A 23,071-nucleotide genomic window follows, 5' to 3' on the forward strand; every position below is an offset into this window, starting at 1 on the left:
AGGGATCTTGGAGTCCAAAGTTAGCTCTCTACTCCTGGTTCTTGCTGGTAATAAGATCGCTCCCTCTTCTAAGAGGACTCATTGTATACCCAACAGGATGACAATCATAAGAATCCTGCTAACAGTTACTCACAGGTAATCCTACCAGTGTCTTCTCCCTCCCTCCCCCTTTACCCAAACACATGCAAGAATAGGTCTTTTGGATGGGAGAAACCTTAGCTAGAAGAGTTGCATTAAATAATTCATTGACTCTGCAACCATAAATATAAACCCACTTATTTGCAGAAAATAATTTCCCTTCCACTTCCAAGTAACCACTAATAACTACTGATCTTTCTATATGTTTGCCCATTTTTATCTTTCAATATAAAAAAGGTCATATAAGGTTTGTCCTTTTATGATTATTTTACTCAGTATAATGTCTTGAAAGCTTATCTGTGTTGTAGTTATGTATCAGGTGAGACTTCATTTCTCTTAATCACTAAGTAGTATTCCATTGTAGATATGTACCATAATTTGTGGACTCTTTAATCTGTTAATGGGCACTTAGAAATTACCCACTTCTTTTGCTATTGGGAATAGTACTATAGATGTACATAGATGTGCATGTGTCTATTTGTGTCATTACTGTTAGATCCCTGAAATAGATATCTAGCATTGAAATTGTTGGGTCATTTGGCAGTTCTATTTCTGTTTTTTTGAGGAATTGCCTGTTTCTAAAGAGTGGCTGTACCATTTTATATTCCCACTACTGATCTCCCCAGAACGTCACCAACTTTTATTTGTTTGTTTTGCTTCTTTGTTTTGATGATTGCCATTCTAGTAGGGATGAGGTGGCATCTCATTATAATACTTTTTATTTTAACAGTTGTATTAACATATAATTCATTATCATTCAGGTCTGTAGTTTAAACATTAAAGAATTGTGCTATCATCACTACAATTAATTTTAGAAAAATTTTTTTCTTCCTTGTGCTCCTTATTATTAGCACCCAACCCCACCCTGCCCCATCTCCCTTGCCATAACCCCAAGAAACTATGAATCCACTAATTAGATTACCTATCCTGGATTTCATATAGAGAAAAAATATACAAAAAAGACAAAACAACAAGAAAGTAAAACACAAAAACTTCAGTTGAAAAGATAACAGAAAATATAAAAACTAGAAGAAATTTTAAATGGGTCAACAGGGAGCAATCTACCACTGTGTTTTGCTTTTGTAGAAACATTTACATCTTTATGAGGTTACTCAGTTAAGCCATTATCATTTTGCTTATCCTTCCTTTATTGACTTAAAACTGCTATTTTTGTAACTTAATTTTCAGTGTTAGATTTCTTTTTAGGTATATATTAAATGTTGTTGTTCTATGTATCCCTATAACATGACAAGTCATATTAATTTTAAGTATGATATTTATTTTCAGATGCTTTTTTAATTAAAAAATTTTTTCCCAGATGTTTTGACCGATACTATGTTTTGTTTTTGATTTTTTTTAAAAAGATGAATCTTAAAGTATTTTTTATCAAATTAAACAGTTTTCCATTAACTCATGTGCGCGCGCATTACCCCCCCCACACACACACACACACCCACCCACACACACCACCCCCTCCTACAGCACATCCATCAAAACCGGGAAAAAGTAAAAATCTAAAGCCAATTCATAGCAACTCGGTAAGAAAACAAGACAAATTCCCAAACTCACTTTCACTGAGTCAATGCTAACTCATAGCACAACTCAAGGACAGGGTAGGACTGCCCTTGTGGGTTTCAACGTGTAAACTCTTTATGGGAGTGGAAAGTCTTTCTCTCAAGAAACAGCTAGTGATTTTGAACTGCTGACCTTGAAGTTATCAGCCTTACTCATTGGTCCTGACATTGAAATTGCTTTAAAATAAGATTTTTTCCTTGAGAATTCTAAATTTGTACAATTATTAACAATTATTTAATCCTATACTTAGTAATATTTTTCTGTTGAGAAAGCAATTATTTAAATTTTATGTGCTAATGAATTGTTGCTAACAAATGAACTGTATTTGCTTTTTGTATGTTGTTTTCCTCTAACCCTGCTACTCTATTCCTTTTACTTTTTCAGTATAGTCATTTCATCTATTAATATTTATTCCCCTGTCCCACCCAATATATATGTAATTTTCCTTAATTCACTTCTGGTATAAACTTAATAATAATGGAACATTTTTTGTCTTGCATACAACACTTGGAATTTTACTATTAAATATGACATTGTTTTCAGAGAGGTACTATAATACACTTTTAATAAAAGATTCTTTTAGTGTCAGTTTACTAAAAGCCCTTTGTTTTTTATTAGGACCTGAGTGTGCGTTTTCTTCAGATTTCTATATTTTTGACAGAATATTAGGATTTTTGTGTTTTCCTCTGACAGATATAATGAATCTTATTAAATTGCTCATTTTTAAATTGCTAAATTACACTTGATTGTAATAGTCCATAAGATGGCTGTGGATTTACATTTATAAGTTTCATGTATGCTTTTTGAGTCTCTTCAGAAACAGTTGTATAGTTTGTGTGTGAGCTCTTTACTATTTTTGGATTTTAGTAACAGGATTAAGATGGTTTCACAGGATAAATTTATAATTTTAATACTTTCAAATGCCCTGGAACTGTACAAACAATCAAATTAATGTCTGTGAAATACTTATTACAAGATTAGTAAAGTCACTTGGCCCTGGACTCTCTATTATTTTAACAATTCTATTACTTTCCTTGATGAACTTTATTGATCTTATTTAGCTTCTGTGGAGAAATAGTTTGTTTGATATCTAAAAGCTATTAAGATTTTTATTTTTACATAACCCATGTCTATAAACTATGCAATATGGAAGTAAATGGGGCTGTTTTTATATCATGACAAGTGGATTAAATATTCTCCTAGGATTTAGTCATTGACATTCAATTCAGAGCGATAGATGATTGTTATTAAAGTGATCAAGTAGCACCTTTTATGCTGTATTACTATGCCAAAATTTTGCTTTTGAAAATTTGAATGTATAGAAAAATTTCATAAATGAAAATAATTAAGTGTATTCTTCTTCGTAGGTGCATTTTATCTGGTGTTTGAATATATGGACCATGATCTGATGGGACTCCTGGAATCAGGCCTAGTTCATTTTAATGAAAACCACATAAAGTCATTTATGAGACAACTCATGGAAGGTCTGGATTATTGTCATAAGAAGAACTTCTTACATAGAGATATTAAGTGTTCAAATATTCTTCTAAACAATAGGTATGGAAATGAGCTTGATACATTCAAAATGAGTGACAGAGCTTCATTTGTTAAAAGGATTTAGAATTTAACTTTTTGTAGTTTTGAACTAAATTTTAATATACTAACAGTGTTACAACTTAGGCTGCTGACGCAAAACACACCTCCAAATTTGTGTTAAATATAAATTAACTTGCAATGAAAGTTTGTAATAATATAAAATTGTATTTTGCTGACTTTCTTGTTTGTTAGTTTTCTACATGATGTTAATGAATCTTTTTATAACTAGTCATATGGTTTCAGTTTTAGGTTAAGAATAGAGTTTAGAATTTTTTTTTTCAAAACAGACATATTTTTAAAGTGAACTTTTTAAAAAAGATATGTATACACGTGGAAGAAAAGTCTTACACACAAACATGTATCTTTAAAGCGTATGTTAAATATTTCACTAACCCCTTTATGCTGACCTTTTATTGTAATTGGTACTATGTGTGAGTTTAAGTGAGGCCTGCCTTGTCCTGATTATAATTAAGTAAAATATGTTTTTTTGTGTTGGGGGGGTCCTTTCCTTTTTTAAATTATTTTTTTAATCATTTTATTGGGGCTCATACAATTCTTATCATAATCTAGAACATGTTTTTTAAACATCTAGCTTAAGAATTGGAAAGTTAACCATAATTTTAAAACATGATTTAGTTCTTGAGCATCATTGAAATGAGTAAGTAATTTGTCTTACTGCTAAGTATTAGTAAAAAATAACTTTTTGTTGTTTCCTTGTACTATACTCTTCTAAATAGCAGACGAAATACTATTAGTACTATTATAATTGGAGTTATAATAATAAGAGTATTACTATAACAGTAAACCCATAATAGTATTGAATAGTAACTGAAGCTATCCAAAACAAAGTACTCATTTTTTACCTTTTATTTACTATTGCCTGTCTCATGATAGTATTGCAGTATGATCAGAGCTAAAGCTTATAAAGTGATTTTTACTAGTTCGAGGAATAGAACATATGTGTATAATCAGTTCAGAATAGGCTAACACTTTTTGTCTTATTTCCATCAGAGGACAAATAAAACTTGCAGATTTTGGACTTGCTCGACTATATAGCTCAGAAGAAAGGTAAGTGCTTCAAATGATTGTTAAAAGCATGAGAGTCAAGTTTCAGAAGCTGCATACCATATACACTTTTGTATAAGCTGACCCGAATATCAACCGAGGCATCTAATTTTGCCACAAAAATTGCATTAAAAGTGTGCTAGAAGAATTCGGCTTATACATGAGTATATATGGTACTAAGAATATTGTATTCATAATTATGTTTTAAAAGAGGATAATTTACTTTTATGACAAAGCATACAAAATAATGACGCTTTATACCATATTGGGTAAAAATAATTTCTCTTAAAATGTATACTTCAAAATGTGAGTGAAATGAGCTTATGAAATTTTACAAAATTATACGTAAAATTTTGATGAAAGTTCAGACACTAAGATGTCCTTTTTCAAAATTGAAACACTAGCATTTGCATTCTGAATTCTATGTTTAAGCTTAGAAATTTTGGGTTTAATTTTTTTTAAATATCTTTATGTGTTCTAGGTAAAAGTCTACGCAGTACATTAGGTTCCCCTCTAACAATTTAATATAAATTATTTCCTGTTTATTATAATTTTTACAATATACCAGCCTTCTCATTTCATTTGTTTGTTTGCTTGATCTAGCTTTTTCCCCCTTGTTTTCTCATTTTTTCTTTTAGGTTTCTGTTGACAGTGTGGTCTCATAGTTAATTGTTTAAAGAGGGAGCATATTAGTTACGTGTGATATTGCTTATTTTATGAGATAATTTATTATTGGGCTGACATCTAACTTGTAGCAATAGCTTCAGTACCAAGTTCCAAGGTTGTCTCAGGGCGATAGACTTGGGGGCTGCTCTAGGCTGTAGTAGTCCAGTAGGTCTGTTATAATTTTGATTTTGAATATTTTAAACTTTGTTTTATTATTTTTAGACTTCATAGTTTATTACGGTTATACTGCAGCTTTCCTCCCGGAGCTCAACTTCTTTGTGTTTGAATGTTTAAACTATTGTGAGAATGTTCAGTGTATAAAATAGAACAGAACAGAGTTTCTTAGGCCAAAATTGGGATGTGTATCCTATGTGATACTTTTTGTGCCTGGTAGTGAAATGTAACTGGTCTTATTGTAAATTAATGTGGAATTCAAAATCATATTTTTGTGAAGTGGTAGATTTTATGTAACCAAATTATGGGCTTATTTTGGTTTAATCTCTCAAGTCATTTTGGCCCATTTCTTTGCTCAGACAGTACTCATACATCAGCTGCACACACGCATACATATAATGTATAATGTGGATATCTGATAGGGCTTGAGAAAGTTTTGGGGAAAATTCTATTATCTTAGATAATAGAACCTTTTTGATGAACCCTTTTTCATGAACCTTTTTGATCCCTTCATATATACTAACATTCCTGAAGTATGATAATTCTGTAATGATTTTTATTGTACTGTCATTCAATATAGCACAATATATAATGTGATACCATTTCATTGGAATTCTTAAGAGATAAATGCTTGATTTTACTGAGTCAGTGGAATTGGTATATCTGGTTAGTTTAAGAAAATAACTCTTTTTGAAATTTTTTCATTTACAAATAAACTAATTTTTGAATACTTAAGATTAAAAACTTTTTTTTTGTTTTGTCATGCCTGTGGTATCACTCAAAAATTATTGTTTGATATACTAAACTCCGAACTCACTGTCATTGAGTCGATTTTGACTCTTAGCAACTGTATAAGACAGAGTAAACTGCTCATATGGGTGTCCAAGACTGTAAATCTTTATGGTAACAGACAGGCTTATCTTTCTTCCACAGAGTGATTGCTGGTTTCTATCAGCTGACCCCATGGTTAGCAGCCCATTTTGTAACTCACCACACTACCAGAACTCAAATGGTGTGTTTTAGATACATACCCTTTGAAGCTGTTGTATGGCTGGAGTTGTGACCGATCCATGGCGGCATGGTTTGTTAAATGATTGATGGTTCAAAGTCACCAGCTGCTCCATGGAAGAAAGATGAGGGAGTTTGATTCCAAAAAGGCAAGCATCTTCAGAAACCTTATAGATGACTTCTATTTTGTCCTGCAGGGTTCCTATGAATTGGAATCATCTTGACACAGTGGGCATTCTGCTTTTGATTACTGTACCGTATACTTCCATTAAAGGAAGTCTGGTATCCTTTCGGCTAAGTCTGCAAGATCTGCAACTCAACTCCATCAGTGTCTTGGGGGCAGAAAGACAAGGCCATCCGTTCCCATAAGGGTTTTTAGCCTCAGCAATCCTTTATAGGATTACTATGAGTCAGAACGGACTCGTTGACAGTGGGGTACTTCCAATCAATATTTTAAGAAAAAGTTCTCTGTGTCTAGTTTAAAAGTTATTACCTACATTTTGCATTTGAGAAAACCAATACCCCTGAAGGTTCAGTGATTTTTTTTTTTAATAATCATTTTATTAGGGGCTTATACAACTCATCACAATCTGTACATACATCGTTTGTGTCCAGCACATTAGTACATGTGTTGACTTCATCATTCTCACAACACCCACTTTCCACTTGAGCCCTTGGTGTCAGCTCCTCATTTTCCCCCCTCCCTCTCCGCTCCCCCCTTCCTTGATAACTTATAAATTATTATTTTGGTTCAGTGACTTTTAAGAATAAACTATATTTGTTATTATAACTAAGCATATATAGTTAAGCGTTTCTGATTCCCATTTGATTTAATTCGTTCTATCATATTATAGCAATGCCTCCTGGTAGAAATTGAAAAAGAAAGCTGGTTCAAATGTATATGCTCAATCCCAAACTTACTTAAAGCCTACTTTTTGAATAACCAAGTTTTCTGTGTGACTAAAGTTGCTGTTATTCTGAGTGAAATTCTGACTAATTATTTTGCCGCCTTCCTGGTTAATTGAACCCCTCACTCAATTAAGTTAGATTATTCTTAATAAAGTTAGATCACTCTTAATACAAGTACCCTATGTGTATCATGATGGAACATAAATCTCTATCTTCTTGTTAGGTTTCACTCGAGATAAAAAGTTAACAGTTATCTTTCTTTTATCTCATAGATTCTTTTATGAGAGTATTCATATTTTAAATCAATATATTCCAGAAAAACTGTCAAGCAAAATTTTGTATATCGAATTTTCTTTGCCAGTTGATTCTGTTTTGAAATGCAATGCTGGGTTCTAATGTAGTGCCAGAGGTGTGAAGTGTTCACTTTGCTCTGGTCCCTGTTGCCCTACCTGATTGACAGAGGATTTTGAGCTAAGAGAGGCAGAAAGTTGAAAATCTTATAACTTAGTGTTTTCAGGTAATGTATATTGAGTTATTCTGCTTAATCACATTTATAAGATAAAAACATGGTGTATCATTTTTTTATGAGCAGTTCATTTAAAAGGCGTTCATTTACTTTTTTTGAAAAATTGTCAGACTAGATTAATTTTAATTTATTTTAAGTGTTGTGTAAATTGTCTTCATTTAAATGAAATGCCTTTATTTTTTCTCTAAGTATTAATAACTTCACAATTTTAAAATAAACCTGCGTTTAGCCAATTTACTGTTGCCCCAAATTTTTCAAAGTTTTTTTGATAAAACTATATAGAAATGATTTTTAATTTATAGTCCTATTTCATTATTATAAGCAGAAGGAAAAAGAGGGCTTTGCCGTAATACACCCATCCAAATGTTAAAGCAATTTTAGGTATTTTTAAAGAACTTTGTTATTACAGATTTCTTAAGAAGTGTCCAAAAGATTGCATTTTAAAATGGAGTAGATTTAAGGTTATTGCTGTAGTAATATTGTGTCTCTTTTGGTTTTGAATAGTCTTTTCTTAATTTGAGGAAAATTGTGAGGGTGATGCTAACCCCAAACCAAATGCTCTCCCATTGAGTAGATGCTGACTCAGAGCAACCTATAGAACTGCTGGGTAGAATTGCCCTGTGGGTTTCCAAGACTAACTCTCTCCCTCCTTATTGGCTTATAACTCACACAGCATACAATTCATTAGTTCATTCACATCCAGAAGAATTGTACGATCACCACCACAGTTTGAACATTTTCTTCATTCTTGTATTGATAATTATTAGTTCCCCATTTCCTCCTAAGGACTATCACCCTTTAAGGGAGTAGAAAGTTTATTGGTCTTTCTCCTTTGGAGAGGCTAGTGATTTTGAACTGCTGACCATGCGGTTAATAGCCAAGTTGTACTTGGGAATGTGTGACCAATATGGAAACATGGATCTCATCTGTCATGTGTGCTACACAGTAGAAGACAAAAGGAGAAACATGTATTAAGATGAGAGGAGGGTGATCCTTTAAATTTGAATAATTCTTTACTTATTTAATGTAACAATGTTTTTATAAGCATTAGAAACTAGGAAATATGAACATGTTTTTTGCCCTGGTCATCTTTACCTATTTTATGTCATCTTTTCCTAAGACTTTGAGCCACGTGACATTTCTGAGTTTTTGTTTTAGCAAGTCACGATTTCATTGTTTTCCCTAAAAGATAAAAGGATCATTTTCTCGTGTGAATATCCCATATTTTTGTTTTAAAAAATACTTTTCACATAAGTTCCAAATAAAAGCATTTTCTACACACAAAACTAACTTGGCATATATATATTTTTAAATGAAAGGACATGAAATCCATGAGCCAGGGAACTTTGGCCTTAGTTCTAACATTGTCATTTGCCATCTAACCAACTGTGCAATCTTGACAGATCAGTTAATTAGTCTCAGTTTTAACATAGGGATTTAGGATAAATAAATATTGATTAAAATGGATAAATAGATAACTTTGTAATGTTGAAAAACAGATTTCTTAAAAATTCTCAAGTTTACTGCACTGAAGCAGTAATAACACAATTTTTAAAGCATCTACCAAAAATTCACTTCCTTTCATTAGGATCCATTGAGAAGGAGCTAGAAGGGAAAAATTGAGTCTTGGAGTGTTAACAATGAAGAACGAGACCCAGGGCCACTAATATCTTTCTCCAAAAACACTCACCTTTTGCAGAGGCAATGCCACCATCTAGTGGCTTTTCGTAAAATTCCCCTTAAACGCAAAACAATTTTTCTAAAGTTAATAGCTCTCATGGTTTATTTAGTTGGTTAGGCCTTGGGCTGCTAACTGAAAGGTACATAGTTTGAAACCACCAGCCACTTTCAAGAGAAAGATAAGCTTTCAACTCTTTTACAGATGTACAATATTGGAAACCTACAGAGGCCATTCTGCCTTACAGGGTCACTATGATTACAATTTAATTGATAGTATTGAGTTGTTTTTGGTTCTTTGATGGTCCATTAATGGAAGAGTAAGACAATCTGTATCTACTTGTCTTAGGGCAACATTAATTTACATTCAGGATTAAAATTGCCTTCTTAATTTTGGTCACTTGTTACTTTTGAACTGATCATTCATTCTACACTGTAGTCACTTTAAAGATAGAGGGACCATTTTATACTTTTGTGTTTTATATGTGCTAAAACATTGAATACAGATTGCTCCAGAACAGTGGTTCTCAACCTTCCTAAAGCCGCAACCCTTTCATACAGTTCCTCATGTTGTGGTGACCCCCAACCATAAAATTATTTTTGTTGCTACTTCATAACTAATATTGCTACCGTTATGAATCGTCATGTAAATATCTGATATACAGGATGTATTTTCATTGTTACAAATCGAGCACAAAGCATATTAATTACTCATAAAACAATATGTAATTATATATTGTGAAATATTTATTTATAATTACAAATAAATGAAATTTTTTCTTGAAACATGATGTAGGACGGGTAACAGTCTTCACACCAGATACTTGGATGTGGGTATATCCTGATTCTCTACCTACCCCGACCCCTTTATAGATTAGTACTGGAGCTTATTGGAAACCCTGGATAATAATGGGGAAGAACCATGGTAATAAAAAAATCACTGATAACATATGAATAGCAATATATTGTGTCACTAAACAAGCTTCGGAATGAAATATTATTTAGATTATTGATATGAGATCAAGATGTATTTCTAGTTTTCTCTTTTTACTTTTTATTGCGATTTGAGTGACAGTTTACAGAGAAAAATGGATTTCCTTCAAGGAGTCATATACATTTTGTTTCAAGACATTGATCGCAATTTCTACAAAGTATTGGAACTCTTAACCACTTCAACCTTGTGTTTCTTGTTCCCATTATCTTTCTAACTTATCCTTCCTTTCTTAGCTTTTTAATCCCTGGACAAAACCCATTCCTTTATCATATGACCTATAAGAACAAGATGAAATTGTATTTTCTTTGGCTCTAATTAAGTAACCTGTAATTTTGAGCATATGAAGAAGAAAGGCAGACAAATCAATATTTTGGGTACAATGTCTACACACACACCCCACACACCCTGGTGTGAGGAATCTCATCCATGCCCTAAATACTAAAGACTCCCAAAACTAAATTTCAATCGTTGATCTTTCTTCTCATAATCAGTTCTGTTTGCTTACTGAAATCTCTACCTAGATGATCTGTGTACCTTAAGCGTAACATTACAAAACCTGTAACCCCTTCCCAAGAAAAATGTCTGTTCTCTGTCCTTTCTCATCCCTCTTTTAGTTAATAGGCATCTAGTCTCTTCTGTATCACAGATATGCCTCATTGCTTTTGAGTTGATTCTGATCTTACAACGTGGAGTAGAACTGGGATCTACAAGGGATCGAGAATGGTGTGTAAACAGGCTGTCTCTTTTCACGATACTTATTTATTCTGCATGCTGAGTAAATAATTCAAGAAGTTGAACCATACAAAGAAGAACATGGTATCAAGAATTGAGGAAAGCTCACTAACAACTTTCGATATGTAGCTGACACAGTCTTTCTTGCTGAAAATGAAGAGGTCTTAAAGCATTTCCTGGAGAAAAGTAACACCTTCATTGTGGATTACTGGACTGATAAGCAACATTATGATAAGATTGATGTTGTCAAGGGTTTTACTGAACTTTTATCCATAGTCAACACCCATGAAAGTGTAACAGTCAAGAAATCAAAGGAAATACCTCATTGGGCAGATATACTGCACAAGACTACTTTAAAGTATTAAAAAGAAAAGATACCACTTTGGTAGGGTGTACCCAACTCAAGATGTGGTATTTTTAATTATCTCATATGCATGTGAAAGCTGGATACTCTGAATAAGAAAGACTGAAAAAGCATTGATCCATTTAAATTATTGGCAAAGAATATTGAATGTACCATAGACTACCAGAGAATGAGTAAATCTGTCTTGGAGGAAGCAGAGCGGAAAGGTTCCTTAGAAACAAGCATACTTCACTTGAACCAAGGATAGTGATACTTCATTTCACATACTTTGGATATGCTATCAGAAAGGAAATACAGATAGGTAAACTAAGTTATAAAATGTAATGATGCATTTATCTATATTATTTATATTCTAAACCTACTGCCATCAAGTTGATTTCCAGTAGGAGTGACTCTAAACGGGTTTTATGAGACTAACCCTCTATGAGAGAAGGAGACTTCATCTTCCTCCTGTGGAGCAGCTGGTGGGTTTGAACCACTGCCACTGCATTAGCAGTCCAGCACTTATCCCACACTGCCACTGTGGGAATATGTAGTGTAGGTTTCCAGGAGGAAGAATATTTAAGCTGCAGTCTGAAAAATATGTAGAAACTCTCTAAGTGATATGCAGGATTTTTATGAGCCCAGCAGTGAAAGAAAATACAGTTTGTTTTGCCTTCTTGGGGAACTGAAAGTCCAGTGTTGTTTGAGTGAAAACAAAACCATTAAGACTCTTATAAGCCTTGACCTTCCCAAAACAACATAGTGTATTGTAGGTGTATGTAACACATTTACATTTGTCTTTTTATACCATTGTGCTGAGTGCATTTGGAAAATGGGTTGACCTTGTAAGTCTAGAAGCAAAGGTAATCACTTAGAAAACTTGCAGTAAATCAAGGTGGATGTAACAGCTAGAATTAGGAAATGGGCATAGGTTTTGGGAAGATGGAGGTAAATTACTGGGATCTTAAGGATATAAAATATTCAGAACTTTGTGTTTGTTTATGTTGTGAGACACATCTCTGCCTTCACCCCTACTATTAGGTTTCTGCTTAAGCAAGTCAATAAATTGTTTATTAGGATTGATAGGCAATGAGGGGACCTCAAAGTTTAGTCATTTAAAGAATAATTTTCTACTTCTCACTTGATAATCTGTAATGGTTATTACTTACCTTGGTGCAGAATTAAGAATATTTAACCAAATCATCAGGTCATGTAGTGATTTTGTTTCACATGCTAACTCAGAGAACCAGTCTGAGAGATGTGCCATCTTTTATACATCCCTTCCAAGATTGTCATTATCACTGTCATCCTGAATGAGAAAAGAGGAGTGGATAAGCCAGGCCCAGAAATGGCTCTCACCACAATTGCTCCTGTCCACTGGAGAGATTTGTTCATGTGGCCTCACATAATTGCAGTGAAGATGGGAAATGTAGAGTAGCTGGGTATCTAGCATAGAAGAAAGGAACAACAGATTTTAGAGAAATCGAGTTTGAAAATTAAAACAGATTTTAAGTCTACTGCAAATGATACTGTTTTCTCATAGGACATGTGATGAGAAAAAGAAGTACAGCCAAAGCTGGTGATTTTTTTGTGTGTGGATGCTCTTTAATCACGATTATAGAACTTTTAAATATAGGTGTGTGGTAAGAACAGACAAGTAATAGCCACTACATAAATGCAAAAAAATACTGTTTAATCTGTAGCAATATTTAAAACTGACTTTTTTCTTGGGAGACATCAAAAGGAAGGCAAGGGGTATGAAAATAGAAAGAAAAAGGAAAACAATAAAGGAACAGTTATATTTACTGTTATTTAGTGAGGGAAGTAAATTTAAGCTAAGACTCAAATTTGTCAGTAAAGGAAAACCTATTGACCTGGGAAAACACCCCAACTAAAAGATATTAAGCAATTGTAAAGTCCTGGGAATGGACTTGGAAGATTTGAGCTTCACAACATTGCTTAGTATAAGTAGGAGATTAGATCATGGGAATGGAGCCCTGCTGAGTAACAGAGAGAGTTTAAAGTTGTATTTAGTTGCAGTGGGAAAACAGTGGATAGTTTTAAGCAAGGATTCAGCAAGTAAATGATAAAAGTTGATTTTATGCTTTAAAATTGTGGAGGGATGGAGGCAAGGAAACTAGGTACACGATAGTTCCTTAGACTAGAGTTGTAGCTGTAGCAAAGGTGAAAAGTGGTTGGATTTGAGAACTGTAGAACAGCAAGAAATGGACAGGTCAAATATGAGATGTGAAGGAAAGCGGAATCAATAATGAATGACTTGAGTTTTCACCTCAGATGCTGGTTGAATAGTTGATAACATTAGGTCCAGTATTTCTTATGTTGGTCTGGTAGGTGTTTCTGCAGTGGATTCTTGAGGTGGCATGACATTTTTCATACATGTGATGAATTCAGTGAACAGAAGGATTTCCATTTTTTAACCAACCCTTCATTAAGATTTTTAAGTGCAGTAGCCAGTGTTAGTCAGAGTATTGTATTAATCTCAAAGGAAAGACTTTATGTTGTTGTGCTTATAATCAGAATTATATCTGAGGATTTGAAATTTTAGATAATTTTTTTTCATATATTTGGTGTCCAGCAATGGTGTGCTGACTATAGTATGCATTTGATAAAGATTTGTTAAATAAAGAGTTTTCTTGTAGATGTTTATAAATTAGCAGCAATTTTTCCCTCTAAAAAAGTATGCATCTTAAAAAATTATAAATGTAGACATTATAAATGTTGGAAAAATTAAGCATTTTAGAGTTAGTTCTTAGAATTATTGTTAACAAAAGCAGCAACTTTGGCTTGTTAAATTTTAACTATAGGAACACCCAAACACTTCAAGGGCCTAGGATCTGCTTTTCTTGTTACATTAATACCAGATAACCTGAGCCACATACTAACCCTGAGACATACTCTTAGGTCAGTCCTTGATCTATTGGGGATCCGATGCTGCTTATCAGGCTTTAGAGTAGGAAAGACCATCAATGATCTCCTTTCCTTGGCCTCTTCTGTCTTTAGAGTTCCTGGGGTTCTCTAGGGACAAAATATTGAAATCTTATCAATGGACAGGTAAAAAGCCTTTGATTTCTACTTTGCTGACACTTCATTGAATATAAATAAAATATCAGTGCAGTAATGTGTTTTACATAAAGTGTGTATTAGTCTCAATGTTTATTCACTTCGTAAACTAAAGAAATTCTACAAATTTGAAATTACATGAGTTAAATTGAACGTTCTGAGTTACAGTTAAAAGTTAATAACTGACTGCTTTTCCTCTGTCTTTGGTTATTTTTCTATTATACAAAGGAAATAGCTGGGATTTTGAAGATTCAGTGCCCTTGAGTCAGTTCTGTCTCATGTTGACCCTGTAGGAGAGGGTAGAACTGCTCCTGTGGGTTTCTGAGATTGTCATTCTTCACAGTAGTAGAAAGCCCCTTCCTTCTCTCACGGAGCCGCTGGTGGTTTTGAGCTGTGGACTTTGCAGTTAGCAGCCCAGTGCATAGCTACCCAGTGCATACCACCAAGGCTCCAAACTATTAATTAGTGTACATTAAATATTTTTGTTGTGCACTGAAATATGTACTTCTTTTCATTTTGTATTTAATCATATTGGAATAGGCACAAAACATTCTTCTGAATTTGATTACATTAACAAAAATAAGCTAGTTTGGTTTTAACTGCTAAAGGTAACTGTCTAACTGTTGCCTTCAATTTCTTCCTTTTTTTTCCAATTTCATATACAGTATATAAAAAATAGTCATTTTCAAAATATTTTCAGCTAAATTTAGTAACCTGAATTTGTATGGTTTCTCCATATAAAGCAACAAATTAAAAATATACATATATTTTCCATATTACTCAATATGTTTATATGTATAAATGTATATTTGTTTCTCCTTGTAGATTAATTTTTCTTGAATAACAGATTAATATCACACATTCACTTGATACAAGAATAGTTTTCTTTTGAAGGGGCTTCAAAAAGTTTGGAAAAATAAAATGAAAAGATAATGGAATTTTTCCATAAACTTTTTGAAGCTTTCTTGTGTGCTTATAGATACTGAAATGTGTAGAAGAGCCAATCATCATATTCTTTCATTGTTTTCCCATTCATCTAATTCATGTATGTTACCTAAAGTTTCAGGCACATGTTAAGGTGCCAGCCCTATAACCAGCTTGTTCTAGGCTTTATCTATGGGATCATATGACTTGGGGGGGTCTTCTGATTTTCAAAACATAAACAAAATAGAGAATTCAAGAGAATGGTAGTAAGTATGATAAAAATTAAAGAATGTGAAATTAAATCTTTTGGTATTAGAATTTAGACTTTTTAGAAGTGAGCCATTCATCTTGAAAGAGATGAAAGGTTTGGATGAGGAAAAAAATACAGAGTAAATTTCAAATTTAAAAAGAATTAAGGCACAGAATGTGTCTTTAAAGCATGTTTGTAAAGAATGAAGTCTGACTTCATTGGAGTAGCTAGTATTAAAAGCTTCTTCCATATATTAAGAAAGTAATCATGGGAAACTAACAAAAATTACCAAGAAAGGCATATAAATAATGTTAGAAAAAATATTTTTAAAAGCCATCTCTCTTATGTACAATTAAGTCAGTTTTTCCTGGTTTAGAAAACTATTACTATAGTCCTGTCTGTAGCAATGGTGTGTGGTGATCAGATAGATGGTTTAAGTTATTTGGAAAATTTTGACTAAATGAGGCAGATCAGGTCATATTTGCCTGGAACTTCAGATCTATATTTAGCAATGTGACTCTATAGAGCGAATGGCTTTACAAAGCATATTATTCTTTTCCTTCTTCTGAAAACTGATCCAGGTAAATTCCTGGGGAATTTCCCAAGAGGTAGCCTTTGAAATTTTTTGATTTGGATGTTATCTAGAAAGAAAGGGAAGGTTAGAATTTATCTGACAACATATATCTATGCAGTTTACCTCAGTATTAGTTGAAGAACCATTTTCTGACTTCTTAGAACCTTGTTCATTCATGTGAATCAACTAAAAATCCAACCCCCAAACCCAAATCAAATCAATCTGATTATGACTCATAGTGATCCAAATCAAATCAATTTGATTATGACTCATAGTGATTCAACATAAATTTTCTAAGACTGTGACTCTTTATGGGAACAGATAGCCTCATCTTTCTCCACAAGTGGAGGCAGCTGGTGGGTTTGAACTGCCAGCCTCAGGAGTTTGCAACCCAGAACACACTTCTCAGACTTTGTACAATAAAGGTCAAACTGCTCTTGTGTTCTTAGCAAATAAAGAGGTATAAGCATGTATATGTCATTATAATTAGAAGATGACAAAAAATTATCTGATAAATTGCCATAACTATAATTAGTGCTTCATTGTGGAATAGACTTCCACTACTACAATCTACAATTCTACATTTTCAATTCACATACTATAGTGAGTTAAAATCAATGAAATATTATCAGTAATAGGTATGTTTGAGAATTTTTATTAGTTGACCCATATTTAAATTATAGTCTGGTACATCCACTAGTAATTTGACAGATTTGAGCTAAATCAGTCCCTTTAAAAGTAATTATGAAAAAGTAATGAATAGATAAGTTGATAAGATCTTTGATCAAATTATAGTTAAACCAACTAACAACTTCTTATTTTCATATATTTATGTATAGTTGCCTGAATGATAACAGGATTGTAAGATTGCTCTGATAGGCTAAAATAATATTTTCTAAGAGAATCAAATTATTCTAACAAATACTAACTCAGAAGTGTGCTTTTCTATGTTTTATAGTCGACCATACACCAACAAGGTCATCACTTTATGGTACCGTCCACCTGAATTGCTATTGGGAGAAGAACGATATACACCAGCAATTGACGTATGGAGTTGTGGGTAAGATATGCTTTTATTAGTCATTTCATTTTACTTGAAAACTTTGGTAGTAAAGTCAGTCCATATGTTAATGATGGGTATTTTCTCTTAGATGCATCCTTGGCGAACTCTTCACTAAAAAACCCATATTTCAAGCAAATCAGGAACTTGCACAACTAGAATTAATAAGGTAAGTTCATGGATCTAATATTTTGGGTGGAGATAAGGAAATTGAAAAATCTATCAAGCTTATCTTTTCAGGAGGAAAATATCATAGGTCTCTTGAATGCTAACTGAAGGATGCAGACACTTTGATACATGTTCCGATAACATTAAGATTCTTAAGATAGAACCTATCTTACATAGCTATTCATATAGCTTAGTCATTTTTCTCTTAATCCAAAATTTGACACCGGTGCTCACTTCAGCAGCACATATATGGAAATTGGAACAAAATTTGACATCGTTAGGAACAATGTTGATGCAAGATGCAAATTAACAGAATTTATTGTTTTTCTCAACTGGACAGAATGAACACAAAACAAGAGTTAAGTACCTAGAAGATCACAACTTCCTGTCATAAATTGAAAAGTTGTACCCGGAGTTAGGCAACTGTTAATGAGCAAAAAGAGAGATCTTGAGAATTTACAAGTGTTTGTTTCCCTGTTTATGGAAACCAGTGAATTAACTAGAGTATAGGCAAAATAGAGAAACAAAACGAACAATACCTTAATATTACCTTGTTAATGATTGGGGAACTGTATAGGATAATGTGGGAAAAGATGAATGCTCTAGTTTGAGCCCATTTCTGTGGGGATAATTTGGTTCAAGTAAGACAGTCACAAGCCAGAGAGCAGCAGTGATTTTATTCCATAGCTGTTCAGCAATCGCTTTTTTTGCTCTAAGCTGCTTGACAAAAGTAGGCTATAAGAAAATGAGTGTGAACTCTAAAGCATTGAAATAGTGCAAACTATATTCAATAATCAAAAATAGATTAAAACTAGTAATCATTAGAAATAACAAAACCTTTCAGCTCTCAAAAGTTTAAAAACAGGTCTACAGTTTTACACAGACATGAGCAATACAAACTAAAATATTAGCATATAAAATGAAGTTGTAGTGTGGGAATTCACCACAGTGTAAAGAAGAGAAAAATAATTATGAGATCACTTGATTGACTCAGCTTACCCCCAGAACACATTGGAAAACTCAAATAGAAGAAAGAATGTTTATAAAACATTTTTTAAAAGAAGTAGGTCCTAACATTTTTATAGGTAAACTCTTGGCTCCTCTTAAGCAGACTTACTGTATTAACGAATGTTCTCCATTCCATTCCCTCCATAAATAAATACTGGTTTGATGACATGGCACGATGGATACTTACAGTAGGTGACCAGTCATAATGTGACTTACCTCAGCAGTTACAGGGTATCATGACCAGCATGTGGTCTAAATGTTTTATGCAAACTATTCCTCTTATAAATGTTCAGTTTAATTAAATACTACATAGACACAGAGCTTTACAACTAAAATAGTTGCTTTCAGATTAATTAGGAATGGTCAAGGAACTGTAAAAGTTATATACACAAGTCACAGCAATATAGAAAGATTGAGCATTCAGATTGCTTTGGAAATTTTTTTGTTTCTTTTAATCATTTTATTGGGGGTTTGTACAACGCTTATCACAATCCATAAATACATCTATTGTGTCAAGCACATTTGCACTGTTTTTGTTTTTAACTTTAAGCTTTGTCTAAAGAATCCAAGATGTAAATTACTTGAATTTAACCCAGTGAATCAAAGAAAAGACTGGTCCTATGGCAGCAGATTTGAAGATAAATGTATATTCCTACATTCTTCACGAGAATGTTGAAGAAATATTAAACATCTGTCTATTCTTTCCCCTTTAAAAAAAATTCCCTCGTTAACCCTTCCCTCCCCTTTTTTCTTCCAGCTAACCAGCCAACTATAGATACTGATTATTGTATTGGATGTTGCTGCTGCTGTTAGATGCCATCAAATCTTTTTGAAATCATAGTGACCCTATTGTACAATAGAATGAAACCCTGCCTGGTCTTCCACCATCCTCACAGTTGTTATGTTTGAGCCCATTGTTGTAGCCACTGTGTCAGTCCATCTTGTGAAGGGTCTTTTCTTCACTGCTCTTCCTCTTTGCCAGACATGCCTTCAGGGACTGGTCTTCTATTAATGCTCCACTGCCATTGAGTCAATTATGATTCTTACTGACCCTAAGGACAGAGGAGACCTGCCCCTATGCGTTTCTGAGGCTGTGAATCTTTACAGGAGCAGACAGCTTAATTAAAAAAAAATTTTTTTTACAGTTTTATTGGCACATAATCCACATAGCATATAATTCAATAGTTCAATCATATCAAGAACTGTATAATAATTACTACAATCCATTTTAGAACATTCCGCCCCATGGGTAGATCGCCTTTAAAATTAGTTATATAATCACAATCAGTTCTAGTGCTTCCTCCCTCCCCAATTCATTTTTTTTTGTTTGTTTGTTTTTAAATCATTTTATTAGGGGCTCATACAACTCTTACCACAAACCATACACACATCAATTGTGTAAAGCGCATTTGTACATTCATTGCCCGCAGCTTAATTTTTGCCCGCGCACAGCTACTGGTGGAGTGTAAATGCTGACCTTGGGATTACAGTCTAATGCAGTGGTTCTCAACCTTCCTAATGCCACATCCCTTTTTAAACCCTTACATTCCTCACGTTGTGGTATGACCTCCCAACCATAAAATTATTTTTATTGCTACTTCATAACTGTAATTTTGCTATGTTATGAATTGGGCAACCCCTGTGAAAGGGTTGTTCGACCCCCAAAGGAGTTGTGACCCACAGGTTAAGAACTGCTGATCTAATGCATAACTTACTACTCCACTGGGGCTCCTTTTCTATTAAGATAGTTAAGACAATGTGAAGTTTATGTAAGCTGTAAGCATTGCCTGAGAGCTTCTCCTTGGTTATCTTACTTAAGATTCTTAATAACTATATGTGTTCTTTTTATAGTTGCGAATATTAAGCTTAAAGAAATGAAGACATTTCCCAGGGTGTACACCTAGAAAAAAACAAAATTGGGAAGTGGACCCTAAGAATCTATACTTTTAACCATTATACTATGTAGGAAGTGAAGCTTCATTCAGCTTTTTACAAAGTCATGATAAAAAATACCAGTACTTGACAAAGACAGCATGACACATTTCTCTATAGGAAATTAATTCAAAACTTCTTTAGGAGATATTATAACTAGTGTCCAGAAATTCTGTAACGATGTTAACAAGTAAAATTTTTAATTTTATTTTTTACTGATAGGGGTTATCCTAAGACTATAAGGATATTTAAAATTATGAAATTAAAACAAGAAATGATTGTCTTTTGGTTTCTTTATTTTTAAAAGTTTTCTAGAAGTACTAGCCAGTTAACTAACCCAAAACCAAACCCACTGTCATTTAGTCAATTCTGACTCATAGTGACCCCATTGAACAGAGTAGAACCTCCTTTTTCAGTTTCCAAGACAATAACTCTTTTTAAAAAAATAATTAAATTGGGGCTCTTACAGCTTTTATAACATTCCATACTTCAGTTGTATTAAGCATATTTGTACATATATTGCCGCCATCATTTTCTAAACATTTACTTTTTATTTGAGCCCTTGGTATCAGCTCCTCTTTTTTTCCTCCCTCCCCTTCCTCCCACTATCTTGACCCCTTGATAAATGATTATTGTTTTCATATCTTAAACTGACCACTGTCTCCCTTACCCCATGTTTCTGTGGTTCATTCCCCTTGGGTAAGGAGGTGGCGAGACTAAATCTTCATGGGAGTAGAAAGCCTCATCTTTCTCTTGAGCAGGCAGCAAGTTTCAAGATGCTGACCTTGCCTTTAAGCCCAATGCGTCACCAGGGATCCTTTAATTAGTTAACTAGATGTGGTAAAAATTAAACCAGCAAAAGGTATAAATAGTGGAAAGATGGAAAGAATATTGCCAAACTTTGTATATGGTAACACCGTGTGCATGAAACATGCAGGGGGATCTTAACCTGAAGGACCTCAAATAAAGAATATGTTAGTTGACAGGTATATATTCTATATGCTTTCTTTTTATAGTTAAGGAAAATAAAGCCTACATCCTATATTGTATACATGTATTATAGGATCCCTGGTGGTATATTGATTACTCGTTAGGCTGTTAACCACAGGACAGCAGTTTGAAACCACCAGCCATTCTATAGGAGAAAGATTTACTACATGTGTAAATAGTTGCAGTCTCTGAAAACCACAGAACTCTTGTTCTGTTGGGTCACTATGAGTTGGGCTTGACTCAATGGCAGTGAGAAAGAGATAGATTAGTAATAATTAAAAGATAGATACTTAAAAACAACTTTATAAATATGAGTGTGTATAGACTAATAAAAACTACTTAGAAAACATAATGGTAAAAAATTGCCTATAACAAAACCCACTATATGTATCTCAGGAATATTGAAAAATACAATATCTTACTGGAAAAAAGTATTTGACTAGCTGTCACAGAGCATATTTTCTTTATTTTCTTCTTAGGAAGCCTTTCCCTTTATTCTAATAAATGATAATCATCCTGAGAATTTCAGAAGACATTTTTTAAAGTATGACAATTGGTTTTAATATGTATTTGTAAGGGTACACATAAAAATAACCAGGAAATTTTTCATTAAAAAATAATGCATAACAATGGGCTAAAACAGAAGAAGCAATTGTGAGAATGGTCAGGACCAAGCAGTGCTGTGTTCTTTTGTACATATTGTTTCTGAGTCAGAACCAACTCGATGGCACTTAACACCAGTATTCAACTTGAGGGAGACAGGCAAAACAAATGGATAAACTATATCAGGTGGTGCTAAAGTATGAGGATAGGAAATGGAAGGAAGTAATAGTGTATGCAGAGTCAGGGAAGGGCAGCCATGAGGTGACATCTGAGCAGAGATCTGAATGAAGCGAAGGAACAGCACATTTATAAAGATCGTGAGTCGTTAGTGTACTTTGGTTATTTAAAGAATATGTTAATAACAGTTAACTATATAGGAAACAAGAAATCTGGTCACATACAAATATACTTAAGAGAGGAAATGTACATCTGGAGATACATGAAAATGGAACTCAACTTTGAATGAAAGGGAAGTTTTGCAGAAGACTGTATTTATTAAGAAAAACATATATCCAAAGACTAGGAATTGTTCATCTGTGCATGTACTTGTAAAGTGTTAGGAAGAAAACAAGTATATTTCCTTAACGTTCTTCATTTTTGTTTCATTGCTAAGATGTCAAATATTTGTAAAATAAAGATACTTCAATTTTGAATCTACAGCATTTTACTGGTCTTTTTTTTTAATATGAAAGATAAAAGGAAGCTTTTGCTTAAAAAAAAAAATTTCCCAAGTGTAAGGAGGCAGCAAAGTATATTGAAAGGTGGGGGGTGGGGGAGTGTCTTTGAATGTTTCAGATCTGATATCTAACACCATTTGAGCTATTCCTGCTTTTGTGTCCTAGTGCAGGCTCCTTAATGTCCCATGTTTGTTTCTGTACATGTTAAAGAGAGATAATAATATGCATAGAGGATTGAATGAAATAACCTATGTAAGTACATTCTTCTCAAGTCTTATTTGCATGATGCTGGCATCTTTCTCTTACCTGTAGCTAGAGGAATGATGAGCTCTAGGTCCTGCGTTGTACACATGCATACGAAACTGATAAAAGAGTGTGCAGACATGAATCAGAGTCTC

The 23,071-nt window shown here is 33.4% G+C and overlaps 1 protein-coding gene across 1 annotated transcript in view; it reads left to right on the forward strand.

The window, feature by feature from the left end:
- The window catches only part of CDK13 (cyclin dependent kinase 13), a 131,422-nt gene that overhangs the window by 88,876 nt on the left and 19,475 nt on the right, over positions 1-23,071 (forward strand). The window contains exons 7-10 of the mRNA XM_045286284.1: positions 3,081-3,270; positions 4,321-4,377; positions 17,194-17,295; positions 17,387-17,464. Coding sequence (XP_045142219.1) covers positions 3,081-3,270; positions 4,321-4,377; positions 17,194-17,295; positions 17,387-17,464 — 427 coding nt within the window. The remainder of the gene's footprint in view (positions 1-3,080; positions 3,271-4,320; positions 4,378-17,193; positions 17,296-17,386; positions 17,465-23,071) is intronic.

This window comes from Echinops telfairi, unplaced genomic scaffold, assembly GCF_000313985.2.
Source record: "Echinops telfairi isolate 266 unplaced genomic scaffold, ASM31398v2 ScPeMD7_7;HRSCAF=31, whole genome shotgun sequence".
Classification (NCBI taxonomy): domain Eukaryota; kingdom Metazoa; phylum Chordata; class Mammalia; order Afrosoricida; family Tenrecidae; genus Echinops; species Echinops telfairi.